The sequence below is a fragment of the Papio anubis genome, chromosome 7, assembly GCF_008728515.1.
Source record: "Papio anubis isolate 15944 chromosome 7, Panubis1.0, whole genome shotgun sequence".
Classification (NCBI taxonomy): Eukaryota; Metazoa; Chordata; class Mammalia; order Primates; family Cercopithecidae; genus Papio; species Papio anubis.
This window is the reverse complement of record NC_044982.1, coordinates 15,401,286-15,419,552: the sequence shown is the minus strand read 5'-3', so window position 1 is coordinate 15,419,552 and position 18,267 is coordinate 15,401,286. Positions and strand designations below refer to the sequence as shown.

At 47.4% G+C, this 18,267-nt stretch overlaps 1 protein-coding gene across 7 annotated transcripts in view; it reads left to right on the top strand.

Annotated features, from left to right (window-relative positions):
- The window catches only part of DGLUCY (D-glutamate cyclase), a 159,114-nt gene that overhangs the window by 81,553 nt on the left and 59,294 nt on the right, over positions 1-18,267 (top strand). For 6 of the 7 annotated variants that reach the window (XM_031667908.1, XM_031667907.1, XM_009212136.3 and 3 more), the window contains exons 2-3: positions 13,343-13,394; positions 16,251-16,382. In XM_031667908.1, coding sequence (XP_031523768.1) covers positions 16,280-16,382 — 103 coding nt within the window. In that variant the 5' untranslated portion in view covers positions 13,343-13,394; positions 16,251-16,279. The remainder of the gene's footprint in view (positions 1-13,342; positions 13,395-16,250; positions 16,383-18,267) is intronic. The other variant, XM_031667909.1, reaches the window with a different exon arrangement.

Below are 18,267 nucleotides of genomic sequence, written 5' to 3'. Positions count from 1 at the left end.
TTGTGTGAGTCTGGGAGTTTTAGTGCAGCATTTACCGGATTACTAGCAAATTCAGGAAATAAGCCTGTTTCCTCCTATTGTGGAACCTAATCCTTTATTCATTAAATGGAGTATTTACTCAGCCTTAAAATGTTCAGTGTCGGGGGTTAGAAAAGAAGGGAGGCCACAGCTGCTGAGAGCCCACTATGTGCTGACTCTGGGCTGGAGGCTTTTCCTACATTTTCTCTTTTAATGCTCCCAACCTCCCTCTTTGCCCCATTTCACAGATGGAGAAGGAAAGGGAAGTGACTTGTCCAAAGCCACTCTGTCAAAAGGGGACTTGAGTCCTCAGGGCTGTTGACACTAAAGCTGACAAGCAGGTAACCACATTGGGGTTTTCTCCAGGACATGAGAATTCCTTTGTCCCGTGTATCACATCAAGCACCTGGGCTGATCACCCTTTTGCATGGTGTACTCACCTCACAGCCTCAGGCAGCCTCAGCTTATCCTCAGCTACATCCACTATGCCCAGGGACACTGATGAATGCATCTGGGATTCTGGAGAGAGGGGTCCACTCATGAGTTGAGGCCCCGTTTGTACTTGCTCCACCAGGACTGAGGACAGGAAGTCACACCTAGGAGAACCAAGACACAGTTGACACAAATGGTACCCACAGAGCATCCTTGTCCCAACTGTCACCACCGTCCCCCTCTTCCTCCTCACACCTGCATCTCCAGCAGTTACTGAGCACTTGCAATGTACCAGGTGCTCTACAGCACTTTATATATATATCATCTCCTGGAACCATCCCAAAGCTGCTTTGAAGCAGGTGCCATTATCCTCCCCATTTTATGGATGGGAAAGCCAAGGAATGACCATGGAGGCCGAGGTCACAGCAAGGGGCTTGTCCCTATAAGGTCTATACACTCATCCCCATTTCCTTTTCTCTCTTTCATTTTCTTTTTTATTTTTGGAGACAGGCTCTCACCCTGTTGCCCAGGCTGGAGTGCAGTGACGTGATCATGGCTCACTGCAGCCTTGACCTCTAAGGCTCAAGCAATCCTTCTGCATCAGTCTCCCGAGTAGCTGGGACCACAGCTATGCACCACCATGCCTGGCTAATTTTTGTATTTTTTTGTAGAGACAGGGTCTCACCATGTTGCTCAGGCTTGTCTCAAACTCCTGAGCTCAAGCCATCCAGCCTCCTCAGCCTCCTAAAGTGCTGGAATTAAGGCGCGTCCCACCATGCCTGGCCCATGCTCCATTTTAAAAATGAGTAAATTTAACCTTTGAGAGGTTGCCCACTCATCTCACATGGCTGGCAGGTGGCTGAGTTGGGATTTGAACTCGAGTTCTGTCTGACTACAGTGGCTGGGCTGAGCACTGCTGTGAAGGATAATTGTTGAGTTAAAGAAAACCTCTGGAGAAGTGATCTGGCCTTGTGGATCTTTCCCTGAGCACAATTTCCAGCATGTTCCTGAGAAAGCTTAGGATCCTCTTTGTTGGAATAAGCGCAGGTCCTTCCTCGGGGCATCTATGCCCACTAACGTCACGGTCGTCCTCCATCCCCACTTCTTCCCCTTTCCCAAGAACATCTGATATGGGGCTCTGGGCAAGCCCTGGGAGGAGCTGCTTCCCAGGTGAATGTGTGCCCCAGAGGAATGTACGCCTGCAGCAAGGCGAGTGGGACACTTTTGAAGCCTCAGGTCACATTGTCCCCAAGACAAGGCTGATGCGGATAGTAAGCCTCTTGTTTTTGAAGGTCACATACAACAAAAACATGGAAACTCAGGATGGAAGAGGCCCGTGAGAGCAATCATGAGGCATAACAACAGCTGCAGAAGGTGACTGCAGGGAAGCGGACTGTGCTCCTTTTCTTTATGTTCTGTTTTTAGCTGTGTTTTTCAGAGCAAGTAGGTACCATGGTGATAGGTACCATAGAAATAGATGGAGCGCACCACCCAGCACGGGGCTGCTAAGCTGTTCCCCTGGAAATGCACCGAGAGCTGCCAGGGAGAGCCCAGGGACTCTGCTTCCTGGGGCCTGTCAGCTGCACGGCCGGGGAAGAAGGCCCCTGGAGAGTGGTCCCCGGAGGCTTCTCACTGTCTCGCTGTGATTGTCCGAGGTCCCTGATGGTGCATCCTCCCTCCTGGAGCACCTATGGCCTTTCTCTCTGAGTCCTCCCAGGAAACTCACTTAAGAAGGTTTGCCTTTGCCTAGTGAAGCAATTATCTTGGCCAACAGTGACCTCAAAAGTAACACTGCCAGCATTCCCGTCTCCATAGTTAGGAGTGCGTGGTCCTCATCCTGCCTGGATGTGGCACTGTCACTGGTTTTATGCAATGGGTCATAAAGAATTTGTGGGGCAGGAGCTGAGTTCTGAACATTTGGTAATCAGGAATACTCATAAAATGAAATCTCAGAGGATCTAACCCAGAAAGCCGAGCACGGTAGGGCATAACCATGTCTGATATGGTGGTTTTCAGTTTGTGAAGCCGCAGGCAGTAAAGAATAGGGCCCAGCCTCAACTATTTTTGGATGCAGCTTGAATGGACTGAAAGACCCTTTGAAACAAGTGCTGGAACCATCCCGTAGCACTTATATAACCATTTCTGCAAGGCTGTTGATAGATGAATGTAAATTAACCTAGGCAGAGCTTAGCTCATTTTTATTTAGATTTAGACCAATTTCATGTCTTCTGAAATGTAACCATATATATACACACTAAATCTAACTCTTTTATTTTAGACCTAGCATGAGAGGATCAAGTTTAAAGGGCATCTGTTATTATATCTGTCCCATCCATCATATCTGTTTCTGTGATAGCTTTATTATGTACATTTCTTTCTATACATTTGTGCTCTCAGGTGGCATTCTTCTTCAGAGCAGGGCAAGTATAATTCTGGACCAATGTGTGATTCGGAGATCAGTAATTTTAAGCACCAACCAACTGAAGGTAATTTTATTCTCGATGAAAGAAACATACATGGGGCACAGTGGCTCACGTGAGCCTGTAGTCCCAGCACTTTGGGAGGCTGAGGCGGGCGGATCACTTAAGGTCAGGGGTTCAAGACAGCCTGGCAAACATAGTGAAACCCCATTTCTACTAAAAATACAAAAATTAGCCAGGTGCGGTGGCACGCACCTGTAATCCCAGCTACTTGGGAGGGTGAGGCGGGAGAATCGCTTGAATCCAGGAGGTGGAGGTTACAGTGAGCCAAGATCACACCACTACAGTCCAGCCTGGATGGTAGAGTAAATCTCTGTCTCAAAAAAGAAAGAAACACACATCTCTAACAAAGGATTTATTTATTTTTTCCTGAGACAGGGTCTCTCTCTGTCACCCAGGCCGGAGTGCAGTGGCTCCATCTCGGCTCACTGCAGCCTGCACCCTCAAGGCTCAAGTGATACTCCTACCTCAGCGTGGGACCACAGGTGTGTACCACCATGTCTGGCTATGTTTTTGTAATTTTAGTAAAGACAGGGTGTCACCATTTTGCCCAGGCTGGTCTCAAACTCCTGAGCTCAGGTGATCCACCCACCTTGGCCTTCCAAAATGCTGGGATTATAGGCATGAGCCACTGTGCCTGGCTAGGAACTTATTTTAAAAACCAGAAACTTAAAAATCAATAACATCATTAATTCATAAATTATTGTTTAGTTATAGATTATGAAAATGATAGAACCAGAAGGTGCTAACAAAATGTCTGTCCCGCATGTGTGGCATTTGATATGAAGAAACTGAGGCCCTTGCCGGGCATAGTGGCTCACGCCTGTAAACCCAGCACTTTGGGAGGCCGAGGCAGGAGGATCGCTTGAGCTGAAGAGTTCAAGACCAGCCTTGGGCAAGATGGTGAAACTCTGTCTCTACCAAAAAATACAAAAGTTAACCAGGTGTGGTGCAGTGTACCTGTAGTAGCAGCTACTGAAGAAGCTGAGGTGAGAGGATCACTTGATCCCAGGAGGTCAAGGCTGCAGTAAGCCGTGATTGTGCCACCACACTCCAGCCTGGGCAACAGAGTGAGATCCTGTCTCAAGAAAAGGCCAGGTGCGGTGGCTCATGCCTGTAATCCCAGAATTTTGGGAGGCCAAGGCAGGTGGATCACCTGAGGTGTGGAGTTTGAAATCAGCCTGACCAACGTGGAGAAACCCCGTCTCTACTAAAAATACAAAATTAGCCAGGCGTGGTGTTGCATGCCTGTAATCCCAGCTGCTCAGGAGGCTGAGGCAGGAGAATCACTTGAACCCGGGAGGCGGAGGTTGCCATGAGCCGAGATCGCGCAATTGCACCCCAGCCTGGGCAACAAGAGCAAAACTCCATCTCAAAAATTAAAAAAAAAATAAAGAAACTGAGGCCCAAAGAGTTGGCGTACTTTGCTGTTGTTTTCTGTGTATGCAGGTGGTATCTCTAGGTCATTATCACTCTGGCAAGTTCTCTCCCAGTGATGGAGATGTGTGGAGACCCCAGTCTCTCCAACCAGGGAGTGGTACTCATGGTGACCTTGAAGTAGGCTTGTGAGTCAGGCCGTTGGTTGAGCTGTGCAGTGCAAGAAGTAGCTAAACATTAAAGGAATTGCCTGGTTTATCGTTAGGACTAACCACAGAACCGATGACTCAGCGTTTACTGTTGGCAGTATCATACACTCAACCTGCATGTAGATTTCATGCATCATATTTTGTGGTTACAGGAATTTGGCCTGATGGACCCGTTGCAGAAACCCTGTATTAAATAAGCAAACACGTGTGCTCTAGTTTTACAGGCCAAGCAAACTGTGAAACAGAAGGGTTGGCCTTTCTTGCCCAAAGGAGTCATACCTTGGACTTTTGCCACTGGCTGGGTTGGGTTTATTGGCCAAGTAACTAAAAAAAAAGCAGATTTACTTTTTTTTTTTTTTTTTGAGACGGAGTCTGCCTCTGCTACCCAGGCTGAGTGTAGTGGTCGATTCACTGGGAAGCCCGGGCCCCGGTTTACCATTCTCCTGCCCTCAGCCTCCCGAGTATTGGGACTACAGGCTCTCACCATTTCACCCGCTGTTTTTTAGAGTTTTTAGTAGAGACGGTTTTCACTGTGTTAGCCAGGATGTCTGATCTTCCTGATCTTGATCCTCATGATCTGCCTCCTGAAGTGTTGGGATTGCGGCTTGAGCCACCATACCGCCAGCAGATTTTACTCTTTTGAAGACTGAGGCTCTCAAATATTCTAGAACTCTCTAAGAATGGACATTCACAGTTATGCTGGGCAGACATATTCTCAAATTTTTGGAGTCATAAAGCTGATGTTTGGGCTGGGCGCGATGACTCACACCTATAATCCCAGCGCTTTGGGAGGCCAAGGCGGGCGTATCACAAGGTCAGGAGTTTGAGACCAGCCTGGCCAATATGGGGAAACCCTGTCTCTACTAAAAGTGCAAAAATTAGCCAGGCATGCTGGTGGGCACCTGTACTCCCAGCTACTCTGGAGGCTGCGGCAGGAGAGTTGCTTGAACCCGGGAGGCGGAGGTTGCAGTGAGCAGAGATCGCGCCGCTGCACTCCAGCCTGGGCGACAGAGCAAGACTCTGTCTCAAAAAAAAAAAAAAAAAATCCAGTTTGGCCTGGGTGAAGCACACACACACAACCTTCCTTTCCCAAGATAAACACCTTCGCATGGAGCTGGAACAGGAGCCCTGGGATTAGAATATTTGATATTCAAGACACACACTGAGTCTGGTGTGTTGCTTTTCAGCAACACACTGAAAAATTTTGCTTTTCACACCAACAGTTTGAAACTAAACATTTAATGTGAATGTTTCTTTTTTTTGAGAGAATGTCTCACCGTCCCCCAGGCTGGAGTGCAGTGGTGCAATCATGGCTCACAGCAGTCTCGACCTCCAGGGCTCAAGCAATCCTCCTGCCTCAGCCTCCTGAGTAGCTGGGTTTACAGGCGCATGCCACCATGCCTGCTAGTTTTTTTAGTTTTTATTTTTTGTAGAGATGGGGGTCTTGTACTCCTGGACTCAAGGGATCCTACCGCCTCAGCATCCCAAAGTGCTGAGGTTCCAGGCATGAGCCACCACACCTGGCCTTAATGTGAATGTTTCTTAACAATCACAACTTGATTTTTAACATTTTAATTTAAATTTTTTATTATGAAAAAATGTATAACATACAGTTTACCATTTTAATCATTTTTAAGTGTCCAGTTCTGTGGCATTAAGTACATTCACACTGTTGTGCAACCATCATTGCCTTCCATTTCCAGAGCTCTCTTCATCTTCCCAGACTGAAAGTCTGTGCCCATTAAACGATAACTCCCCATTCCCCACCCCATCTCCTGGACCCAGCCTGTGGTCACCACCATTCAGCTTTCCATCTCTGTTCATCTGTCCGCTGTGGGTGCCTCGTAGAAATGGAATCACAATATTTGTCACTCGTGTCTGACTTATTTCAGTTTGCATAACGTGCTCAGGGTTCACCCATGTTGTAGCATGCATCAGAATTTCCTTCCTTTTTAAGGCTGAAGAGTATTCTACTGTATGTATATACCACATTTTGTTTATCCATAATTTTTCTATACTTTTTTTTTTTTTTTTTTTTTTTTTTGAGACGGAGTCTCACTCTGTCTCCCAGGCTGGAGTGCAGTGGCGTGATCTCGACTCACTGCAAGCTCTGCCTCCTGGGTTCATGCCATTCTCCTGCCTCGGCCTCCTGAGCATCTGGGACTACAGGCGCCTGCTACCATGCCTGGCTAATTTTTTGTATTTTTAGTAGAGACGGGGTTTCACTGTGTTGGCCAGGATGGTCTCGATCTCCTGACCTCGTGGTCCGCCCGCCTTGGCCTCCCAAAGTGCTGGGATTACAGGTATAAGCCACCACGCCCGGTCTATTTTTTTATTTTAAAACAATTGCAAAGCGACAGAACATTTCAAGAATGGTACTAAAGAAAATCTTTTTTATATCACATTATTCATCTTTTTTCTTTTTTCTTTTTTTTTGAGATGCAGTCTTGCTCTGTCGCCCAGGCTAGAGTGCAGTGGTGCGATCTTGGCTCACTGCAACCTCTGCCTCCTGAGTTCAAGAGATTCTCTTGTCTCAGCCTTCTGAGCAGCTGGGATTATAGGCGTGCGCCTCCACACTTGGCTAATTTTTGTATTTTTAGGAGAGACGGGGTTTTGCCATGTTGGCCAGACTGGTCTTGAACTCCTGGCCTCGGCCTCCCAAAATGCTGGGATTACAGTCGTAAGCCACCCCACCCGGCCTTTCTTTTTTCTTTTTAGACAGGGTCTCATGTCATAAGAGATACTACCTGCCGTTCCCCACCACGGAGTCCTACCTTACTGAGCTCCACCTTGTGGCTTTAGGACTGAATTGTTTAGAAAGGGGAGGAGAAGGGACCACCATTTGCTTTCACTGAAAATATTTGTTTCGGCCAGGTGTGGTGGCTCATGCCTGTAATCCCAACACTTTGGGAGGCCAAGGCAGGAGGATTGCTTGAGCCCAGGAGTTCAGAAAATACAGCCCGGGTAGCATAGTGAGACCCCCATCTCTACAAAAAAAGAAAAGAAATTAGCTGGGCATGGTAGTACATGCCTGCGGTAGTCCCAAGCTACTCAGGAGGCTTAGGTGGGAGGATGGTTTGAGCCTGAGATGTTGAGGCTGCAGTGAGCCATGATTGCACTCCTGCACTCCAGCCTGATGACAGAGCAAGACTCTGTCTCAAGAAAAAAAAAGAAAGAAAGAAAATGCTTGTTTCATTAACAATTCTTTGCGTATGGGGAGCCCTTGTATTTAACCTATTTAAATAAACAAATCTTAATTATGACTACCAGCATTTCCCCAATCTTTTGTCTCTGCTATTATAATACCATTTTTTAAATAAAACGTTTATACAGTTAGGATGCCTTCTTCCTTGCAGCAACACTTATTTTGCAAATTTGCAGTTGTATTTAGGCTACCACCAGCAACTCTCTTGGCAAACATTGAGCAACTCCTACCACAAAAATTAATGAGTAGAGAGACAAGGTCTGTACACCTACTCATTTTGTTCTTCCATTATCAAGTTGTGGGACTCTGGGGAAGTGATCCAGGGGACATCTACAGAAACCAAAAATGGAGTTTTGTAACACTGTGAGTTGTTTGTTCTTGTGAATAATAGGATCTTCTTGACTAGACTGAAGGCTTCAAGGAAGCTGTGTCTTCTGTTTTTTGTGTGCACCCTTCGAGGTTCTAAACATGATGCTACATGAATATAAGGTGTTCCCTGTGCTTGTGGGCTGGCAGAGCTGTGAGGGCTTCATTGGGATGAACTGGGAGAAGGAGCCTGGGTTATAACATTCCGTGGATACTTCTTGGGTTTTATCTTCCTTGACCTCCGTGGACCGTAAATTCCTCCTTGAAATACTTGCTTCTGAATCACAAGCAAGTGTGATTTCCTACCTCCCTGGCCGCCTTTTCTTAGCTGCCTTTGTGTGAGCCACATGCTCTGCCCATCCCTCCTTACAGTGAGCTTTATTTATTTATTTATTTATTTATTTAAGACACAGTCTGTCTCTGTCACCCAGGCTGGAGTGCAGTGGCGAAATCTCAGCTCACTGCAACCTCCGCCTCCCTGGTTCAAGCGAGTCTCGTGCCTCCGCCTCCCCAGTAACTGAGATTATAGACATGCGCCACCACACCCAGCTAATTTTTGTATTTTCAGTAGAGACAGGGTTTCCCAATGTTGGCCAGGCTGATCTCAAACTCCTGTCCTCAAGTGATCCGCCCGCCTCGGCCTCTTAAAGTGCTGGGATTACAGACGTGAGCCACCGCGCCCAGCTGACAGTGAACATTTATTGGGCACGTTCCATGTGCCAGGCACTGTTGATGCTGCGTGTCCAGCAGTGAATACAACGGATGGAAAGCCTTGTCTTCACCGAACTGAAAGGAAATGAGGAAAACCCCCTCCCTTGGGTGTGAGCCTGCTTGTTTCTGCATCACACGGACAACCTCAGCTGCTCCCCAGGGTGTGCTGAGCACTTGCCTGCTCATGCAGGCCTTGCCGGGCTCGTGAAGGATGAAGGCAGCCTCTTCCCTGCAAGGTTCTTTCCTATGCAAACCCAAAAGTATCTGAGACAGAGCTCAATCAACTTAGAAAGTTTATTTTGCCAAAGTTAAGGACACAGCCTTAACCTACAGCCTTAACACACAGCCTCAGGAGGTCCTGAGGACATGTACCCAAGGTGGTCGGGGTACAGGTTTTTATTTTTGTTTGTTTGTTTGTTTTTTGAGACAGGGTCTCACTCTGTCACCTAGGCTGAAGTGCAGTGGTGCGATCTCAACTCACTGCAGCCTCTGCCTCCTGGGTTCTCCTGCCTCAGCCTCCCAAGTAGCTGGAATTACAGGTGTGCACCACCATGCCCAGCTAATTTTTGTATATTTAGTACAGACGGGATTTTGCCATATTGGCCGGGCTTGTCTTGAGCTCCTGACCTCAAGTGATCTGCCCAACTTGGCCTCCCAAAGTGCTGGGATTACAGGCGTGAACCACCATGCCTGGCCACCGCTTGGTTTTATACATTTTAGGGAGACATGAGAAATCAGTCTATGTGTGAGACTGATCAGCCTTTCACTGAATACACAATTTCCATGTGAGAAGGGGGTAGAGGAATAGTCACTTATGCCTTAGTCTGGCTCAGTGAATCTACATTTTTACGTAAACAGTAGGGCAAAGGAAGCAATTAGATACGCATTTGTCTCAGGTGAGCCTCAGAGGGATGACTTTGGGTTCTGTCTATCCTTTGCCAGGCACCCATGAAAATAAGTTGTCAATTTACATTGCCAGGGTGAAATTCAATAGAACTGTTTTAGGGTAAAGATGTTGAAGCCCACAAGGGAATTTATCTTTTAGCAATCTTATTTGGGAATAAAATGGGAGGCAGGCTTGCGCAGTTCCCAGCTTGACTTTTCCCTTTGGCTTAGTGATTTTGGGGTCTATTTTTGTGATTTATTTTCCTTTCACACCTGCGAGGGAGACTTTCTGATGCTCCTGTCTCTGCCCTGCACTCCCCTCTCATCTGCCAACTTCTTGCTTTGGCTGCCCTGCCGTCCGTCCCCCACCTGCAGCCCTACTGATCTTCCTAAAAGGCAAGTTTCACAAATCACTCACTGCTCAGTACCTTCTGTGATTTCCTGAGGCTCCGGGAGAAATCCAACTTCCTTCACACGACAGGAGGGTCCCCACGAGCCGGCCTCTGCTTTCCCTCCCAGCCCCGGCTCCTGCCACCTCCTGCCTCATGTCAGGCTCTGCAGCACGGACAGCTGGTCCCCGCTAATACCTCCCTACCTTGCTCCTGCTGGCCCCTGGGTCTAGAGGACCTTCTCCTTCCCCAGCCTGCTTCTAGTCTGACCCCTACTCTCCTTTTAGACTCAGCCCCTTCTCCTCCTCCACCCTGAGTCCACGGGCCCGGGAGTGCTAAGCACATGGTGTTATAGTTAACTATTTACTTTTCCATCTCTTCCTGGAAGACAGACATGATGGTAATTATGCGTTTAATGTCTGTCTCCTGGGATGGTAAACCCCTGCGAGCGTGGGCTGTGACTGTCTTATTCACCACTGTTTCTGGCATGGGGCACGGAGTAATAAACACGGCTAACGCTTCCCCAGCGCTAACTGTGAACCGGCCAGAAGTATCCTGAGAGCCTTACATGCATTTACAACTTTAACCCTTACCACCACTCAGTGAGGTACTGTGATATTATGAGGTATGTATTTGGTCTTCCTCTGGTTTCCTGGCATACAACTTCTAAAATCCTTGGAATCTCCAAAGAGATAAACGTGTTTTTATAGGCTAGAGAGTTGACCGATGGCCAGGCATGGTGGCTTTGGCCTTGCACAGCGGCTCACTCCTGTAATCCCAGCACTTTGACAGGCCAAGGCTGACGGATCATTTGAAGCCAGGAGTTTAAGACCAGCCCCGTCTCTACAAAAAAAAAAAAAAAGGGCCGGGCGCGGTGGCTCAAGCCTGTAATCCCAGCACTTTGGGAAGCCAAGACGGGCGGATCACGATGTCAGGAGATCGAGACCATCCTGGCTAACCTGGTGACACCCAGTCTCTACTAAAAAATACAAAAAAAAAAAAAAATTAGATGGGCGTGGTGGTGCTCACCTGTAGTCCCAGCTACTCGGGGGACTGAGGTGGGAGGATCGCTGAGCCCAGGAGGTTGAGGCTGCAGTGAATTGTGATTCCATCACTGTACTCTAGCCTGGGCAACAGGGCAAGACCCTGCTTCCAAAAAAAAAAAAAGTACAGAAAAGATAAAGAGCAGAAAGCCTCTCTTTCATCAAGGCCACCCCAAGGCACAACTCCAGAGGGCACCATTCACATAAAATATAGTGCGACAGCCACTCCCGCTCAGGCCCCAGCCTCCCACTTTCCCCTCTGAGGGCACCACTGATACCAAGCTCTTCTCCATCCTTCCACAGATGTCTACGTGGATGTGAACAGAACATGGCATGTTGGTTAATAGAGAATTCTCCACCTTGCCTTGTTAACTTTGCATCATTGGGAGATTGTTTCAGATAAGGTGTGTAGAGTAGCCTCATTCTTTTTTTTTTTTTTGAGACAGAGTCTCACTCTGTCGCCCAGGTGCAGTGGCATGATCTCGGCTTACTGCAACCTCCACCTCCCAGGTTCAAGCAATTCTCCTGCCTCAACCTCCCGAGTAGCTGGGATTACAGGCATGCACCACCATGTCTGGCTAATTTTGTATTTTTAGTAGAGACAGGGTTTCTCCATGTTGGTCAGGCTGGTCTCAAATTCCTGACCTCAGATGATTCACCTGCCTTGGCCTCCCAAAGTGCTCGGATTCCAGGTGTGAGCCACTGGGCCTCGCCCTTCCTTCCTTCCTTCCTTCCTTCCTTCCTTCCTTCCTTCCTTCCTTCCTTCCTTCCTTCCTTCCTTCTTTCCTCCCTCCCTCCCTTCCTTCCTTCCTTCCTTCCCTTCTTCTTCTTCTTTTTTTTTTTCAATAGGGTCTTGCTCTGTCACCCAGGCTGGAGTGCAGTGGTATGATCATGGCTCACTGAAGCCCTGACCTCTGGTCTTAGGTGAGCTCTGGGCTTAGGTGATCCTCTCCTCAGCCTCCCAAGTAGCTGGGACTATAGGCATGCGCCACCACGCCTGGCTAATTTTTGTATTTTTTGTAGAGACAGGGTTTTGCCATGTTGCCTAGGCTGGTCTCAAACTGCTGGGGTCCAGCGATACTCCCACCTTGGCCTCCCAAAGTGCTGGGATTACAGCCATGAGCCACTGTGCCCAGCCTGTTTCTAAATCATTTCTATTACAAACGGTGCTGCTATGTACTCAGTCATTTCATCACTGTTTGAGCACATCTGTAGGATACAGTCCTAGGATTGGATTGCTTGGGTAAATAGAGACATTACTTTCTAAAGGTGGAATTTCAGAAATCTGTGACAAGCATGCATGAGATATTTTTACACTGAAGTTTGGGGCGTGTCAGATCCAGCTAGAAGTTGACTGTCTGTGGGGCTCCTCTCTGATATATTTGATGTTAGGGAATGATGTTTCTGGGTTTGATAGTTTGTTCTCTAAAGAGAAAAGAGAGAGCTCACAGCAGAAAGGTAGCTTTTTGGATTCTAGCCAGGGCTCACTAATTGGATCCCATCTCACTTCACTTCTAGAGGAAGACCACTCAGGAAAACAAGATACCTGGTCCATGCAGCAGTGGGTTCCCCAGTGCCCTGATAGAAAGTTTGAGAAGTTTAGGATTCAGTCCCTAAAAACATACGGACTGAAGAGGCTCTGGCCCTAAAATCACCTTGTTGGGGATAGTGGGAAGGTCCCTGCTATTTTAAAAATATACTGAGGATGTGATTCCTAACACCACAAGATGGGTGGGTGGGTGAATGGATGGATGGCTGGGTGAATGGATAGATGGATGAACGAATGGGTAGATGGATGGATGCATGGATGGATGGATGGATGGATGGATGGATGGATGGATGGGTGGATGGATGACTGGATGGGTGGATAGATGGATGGATGAATGAATGGGTGGATGGATGGATACATACATAGATTCATACATATAGAAAGGCAAATAGTGATCAAACAAGTATGAACTTAGACCTGCTTTACCTAATAAGGTAACTTCTTTGAGCTCCTTGAACCTCAGTCTCTGACTGTAATAGGATTAACAATGCCTTTTTTGTGTGTGGGACTATAGTGACAAACCAACAGATGATGTACGTAAAGGCCCTAGCATGGTCCTGGCACACAGTGGGTACCCATATATGGTGGTATTTGCTATCATTTACTATGAGTGGGCATTCTCTGATTGGTGTACACTGAAGGCATTTTTTTTTTTTTTTTTTTTTTTTTACTTTGCAGGAGCCAGGTTACACCCTGTTTGACCCTGCCTTCAAAGGGATGACTCTGTAAGGTAGGGGCTCTCAGCCTTCTTTCCCTCCCAGCGTGCACGGTGGGTGACACTGGGGTGCCTGACACACTCGCAGCATGCATTTCACAGGGCAGGATTTCTGGCAACAGTCATTTCTCTCCAGGCCAGGAAAGCAACCTAGAATCAACTTATATTTACATTAAAACAATACATAAATAAAGGAAAGAGAAGGCAATAACCCTCAGATTTTGGTCTCCTGGCTAAAATGTATTTGCAAAACAGCGCACAGCTTGCACCTGCTGCCCTCTAGCGTAATAATGAGGGTGGGTGGAGGTACCTATGGGATGGCCTATTCCAGTGGGTTTGGGTAAATGAAGACAGTTGTCAGAGGGGTGGCTGCTATTCCCCACATGGTTATGGAATACTTCTCTCTTGGGCCTTTGCTGTGTGCCAGGCGAGGTGCTAGGTCCTCTCTGCAGTGTGCAGTGACCCCGGGGAACCACAGACATTCAGGACCCTGGCTGGTAGCTCAGTTGCTTGACTAAGGGGGTCAGGCTTGCCAGGCCCAGGCGTTAGGCAAACCCAGGCCTGACCTGCCAAAGCAGCTGCTTTAAGCCTCAGAATCTTCCACTGGGCAATGGAATCCTACCTCACCTGACTCCTCCCAGCACCCCCTCCCCTCAGTCCGTGGGGACTAAGTGTTCTCTCCCCTGTGTCCCCACAGCACTTTGTTCCCACAGCTATTAAAGTACTCATTGTTGGCTCTAAATATATCTCTCCTCCTTCCAAAGCAATATTCTTTTTGTTTTGTTTGCTAGAGATTTTATGCAGTCTCAAATTCTTTGTTAAAATGGCCCTGGGGTTTACATTATTTTCTATCTAGGAGATTAGAGTTGAAAACATAAATTGGTGGTTTGGAATTCCACTGAGTTCTTCTCTTTAGATAGAAAGAATTGTGGAAAGTCCGGCTTGTCCAGAACCCTCACTATGGGCACTGTCCTTGAATCCTGCTCTCATTCATTCTGCAGTCAGCCAGTCATTCAACGAACACTTACTGAACTCCCACCTTTGTGCCACTATGCTAGGCGCTGGGTATATTTGGATGGAAAGGACCTTGGCTATGCTTTAGAGACCAACACAATGTGGTTATCTAGCTTTAGACTTTGCTGACGTACTAAAATCTTTTTTTTTTTTTTTTTTTTTTTTGAGACAGGTCTCACTCTGTCGCCCAGGCTGGAGTGCAGTGGCATGATCTTGACTCACTGCAGCCTGACCTCCTGGGATCAAGTGGTCCTTCCACCTCAACCTCCCAAGTAGCTAGGACTACAGGCACGCAATACCATGTCTGGCTATTTTCTTTTTTTTTTTTTTTTTTGGTAGATGTGGGTTTTTGCCATGTTGCCCAGGCATGTCTTGAACTCCTGGCCTCAAGCAATCCTCCTGCCTCAGCCTCTCAAAGTGCTGGGATTACAGGCATGAGCCAACACACCTGGCCGAAACCTCTTTTTTTACAGCATAAGAAGTCAATTTCGGCCAGGTGTGGTAGCTCACGCCTGTAATCCCAGCACTTTGGGAGGCCAAGGTGGGCTGATCACTTGAGACCAAGAGTTTGAGACCAGCCTGGTCAACATGGTGAAACCTCGCCTCTACTAAAAATACAAAAACATAAGCCAGGTATGGGGGGCACAGCTATTCAGGTGGCTGAAGCATGAGAATCTCTTGAAGCCAGGAGGTGGAAGTTGCACTGAGCTGAGATCGCGCCACTGCACTCCAGCCTGGGAGACAGAGTGGTGAGACTCTGCCTCAAGTAAAACAAACAAAAAAGAAGTCTTATAGGATTCCTTTCTGAACACAATTTCCTAGAGATTTAAGACCACCTCTATTTTTTACAAATAATATTTTTTAACTTTAAATTGTGATTTAAAAAACACATTCTACTTTTAAAAATCTACAACATCTATTTACTCACCAAAGATTGTATAAGGCACTGGGCTGAGAGAGGGGTTGGGGAAGCACAAAGAAGAAAATACAAAGTCCCAGCCAGGCACGGTGGCTCACGCCCATAATCCCAGCACTTTGGGAGGCCGAGGCGGGCGGATCACGAGGTTAGGAGATCGAGACCATCCTGGCTAACACAGTGAAACCCCGTCTTTACTAAATATACAAAAAATTAGCTGGGCGTAGTGGCGGGTGCCTGTAGTCCCAGCTACTCAGGAGGCTGAGGCAGGAGAATGGCGTGAACCCGGGAGGCGGAACTTGCAGTGAGCCGAGATCGCGCCACTGCACTCCAGCCTGGGCGAAAGAGCGAGACTCCGTCTCCAAAAAAAAAAGAAAACACAAAGTCCCTATACCTTCTAGAAACCCAAATCTAAATAATGGAAGTCGCATGTCGACAAAACTCAGCCTCTTATTTCACTTGCGACTGCAGTGGTACTCATTCGTCTGTTCATTCAATCATGTGTATTTGGGGCACATGCTATGTGCATAGGCTGTGATAGGTGCTCTGGAGCCTGTGGAAGAGGTCTCACATGTGTCCCTGCCTTCGAGGCCCTAGGGAGAGAAGGGAGTTCAGAGTCAAGTAGAATAATAGGCCACGGTGACTCCTGGCCAAGGAGCCCGGCACCAGCATTTTGGAGAAGACTTTGCAGCTTCAGAGGAATGGAAAGCCCTTAGGGGAAGGAAGGGGGACATTCAGGTTTGCGTTAGGAATTTCTCATCAGAAACTGAGGTGTGACAAGGGGGAGAATGGGTTCTGAACAATGCCCACTGCAAGGCAGGCCCAGGAACAGAGCCAAGAAAGGGTGGGATATGATGTGGAATGTGATGCTATGTGAGGCTGAATCTGCTGCCTTCAGGGGCCACCCTTTCTAATTTGTTCCTTTTTCTCCCCTCACCCAGATTCTCTGCTACTTATTCAAGGTGACATAATGTCCTTCACACTCCACCTGAAGTCCCGCCTTCCTACTGCCCTAAGGAGTTTGATTCTACAAAAGAAACCAAACATCAGAAATACATCCAGCATGGCTGGGGGTAAGTGGTGCCAGATAGTTAAAAAAAAAAAAAAAAGAAAGTTCCTGGGAAATACCAGCTGTGTAGGGCCCACAAACTCCTGAGACTTCTAGATTCTGCATAGGAAACAGAAAGTAAGAGCAGAATGATATTAGCTTCAGTCACTACTTAACTTCCCAGAAGAAACTGGAACCTTGGATTAGACTCAAGGTGTGGAAACCCATCAGATGGGTCTAATGACACCCAGTTCTGCTTGGTCACCTCAGCCCCATATGGGGAACCACCAGTGGGCTCAGGTGATGAAAAGGGTTGTCCCTTCCCAGAAAAGTGCCCCCAGGTTACACTGTAGTTTAATCAGATTTTGATTCAGACCAATTCTTCCTACCCTTGACTGGTCTTATTCTCTGGGTGGCACCCATCTCCCTACTGTATTCCGGGAGTGAAACCGAAGGCTCTAAAAAGTCCTGCAAGAGAAAACAGATACCAAATTTGTCACTGACCTAAGTCCAAGCAAAATTTCACATTAAAAAAGACTCTTCTGGTTATGGTATAAGTGCCCAAGGAAAAACCATCAGCACTGTCTAAAGTACTAGAGCAAGACCATTTTCCTTTAGTTTATTAACATGCCTGGCCTCTGTTGCTATATATGGGCTAACAGAGTTAACTGTTGAATAACAAAGCACTCTTAAACTTAGTGGCTTAAAACCATAATTCTCACAATGCTGCAATCAAGGCTGGTCTTAGCAGGGCGCCTCTTCTGCTCCCTGTGGTGTCTGTTGGGGATAGACCATCCAAGATGGCTTCTTCCTGACATGTCTGGCATCCAGTGGGATGGCTGGAACATCTGAGACTGGCTGAACATTTCCTGTCCATGAAATCTCTTCAATAGTGATAGCCAAACTTCTTTACATGGGAGCTCAGGACGCCATGAGACAGATTCCAAGAGAATAAGTCCTAATGCCCAAACTCATACCAAGCGTCTGCTTGCATCACACTTACTAAAGTCCCATTGGCCAAAGCAAGTCACACGGCCAAGGCCAGAGTCAATGGGGAAGGGGCTACAATGGGGTGTGAATACTGGGGAGCAGAGTTTATATAAATTGGTGCAAAAGTAATTGCAGTTTTTGCCATTACTTTTATTTTATTTTATTTTATTTTATTTTTATTTATTTATTTTTTTTTGAGACAGAGTCTCGCTCTGTCGCCCGGGCTGGAGTGCAGTGGCCGGATCTCAGCTCACTGCAAGCTCCGCCTCCCGGGTTTACGCCATTCTCCTGCCTCAGCCTCCCGAGTAGCTGGGACTGCAGGCGCCCGCCACCTCGCCCGGCTAGTTTTTTGTATTTTTTAGTAGAGACGGGGTTTCACGGGGTTAGCCAGGATGGTCTCGATCTCCTGACCTCGTGATCCGCCCGTCTCGGCCTCCCAAAGTGCTGGGATTACAGGCTTGAGCCACCGCGCCCGGCCCATTACTTTCATTTAAAAAAAAATGGCAAAAATCACAATTACTTTTGCACTACCTAATATATACATAGAGCGCCACCAAGGTATTAGTCTACAACAACCCGTTATATATGAACAGCGAACACCAGCTTAACCCCAGGTTGACAACTGCTTGCTAAGACTCTGGGGAGGCAACAGAGTGGATCAGCCAGGGCCTTGGAGCCTGGAGGGAGAAAACCTGAGTGTGAGTCCCAGCTTCACTCCTTACTAGCAAACTGCGACCTTTCTAAGCCTCACCTACACAATGAAAGTAGCAGCAGAACCTTCCCAGTGGGACTGTCGGGAGGGGCACCTGAGCTGTTCCCGCTGCTGTGAAATGCTCCTCAAGTAGAGAAGCTCATTTTACCAAACAGCTGGAAAACTCCAGCTTGGAGCTGTCTTCTGGGGGCTTTCATTCAGATTAGAC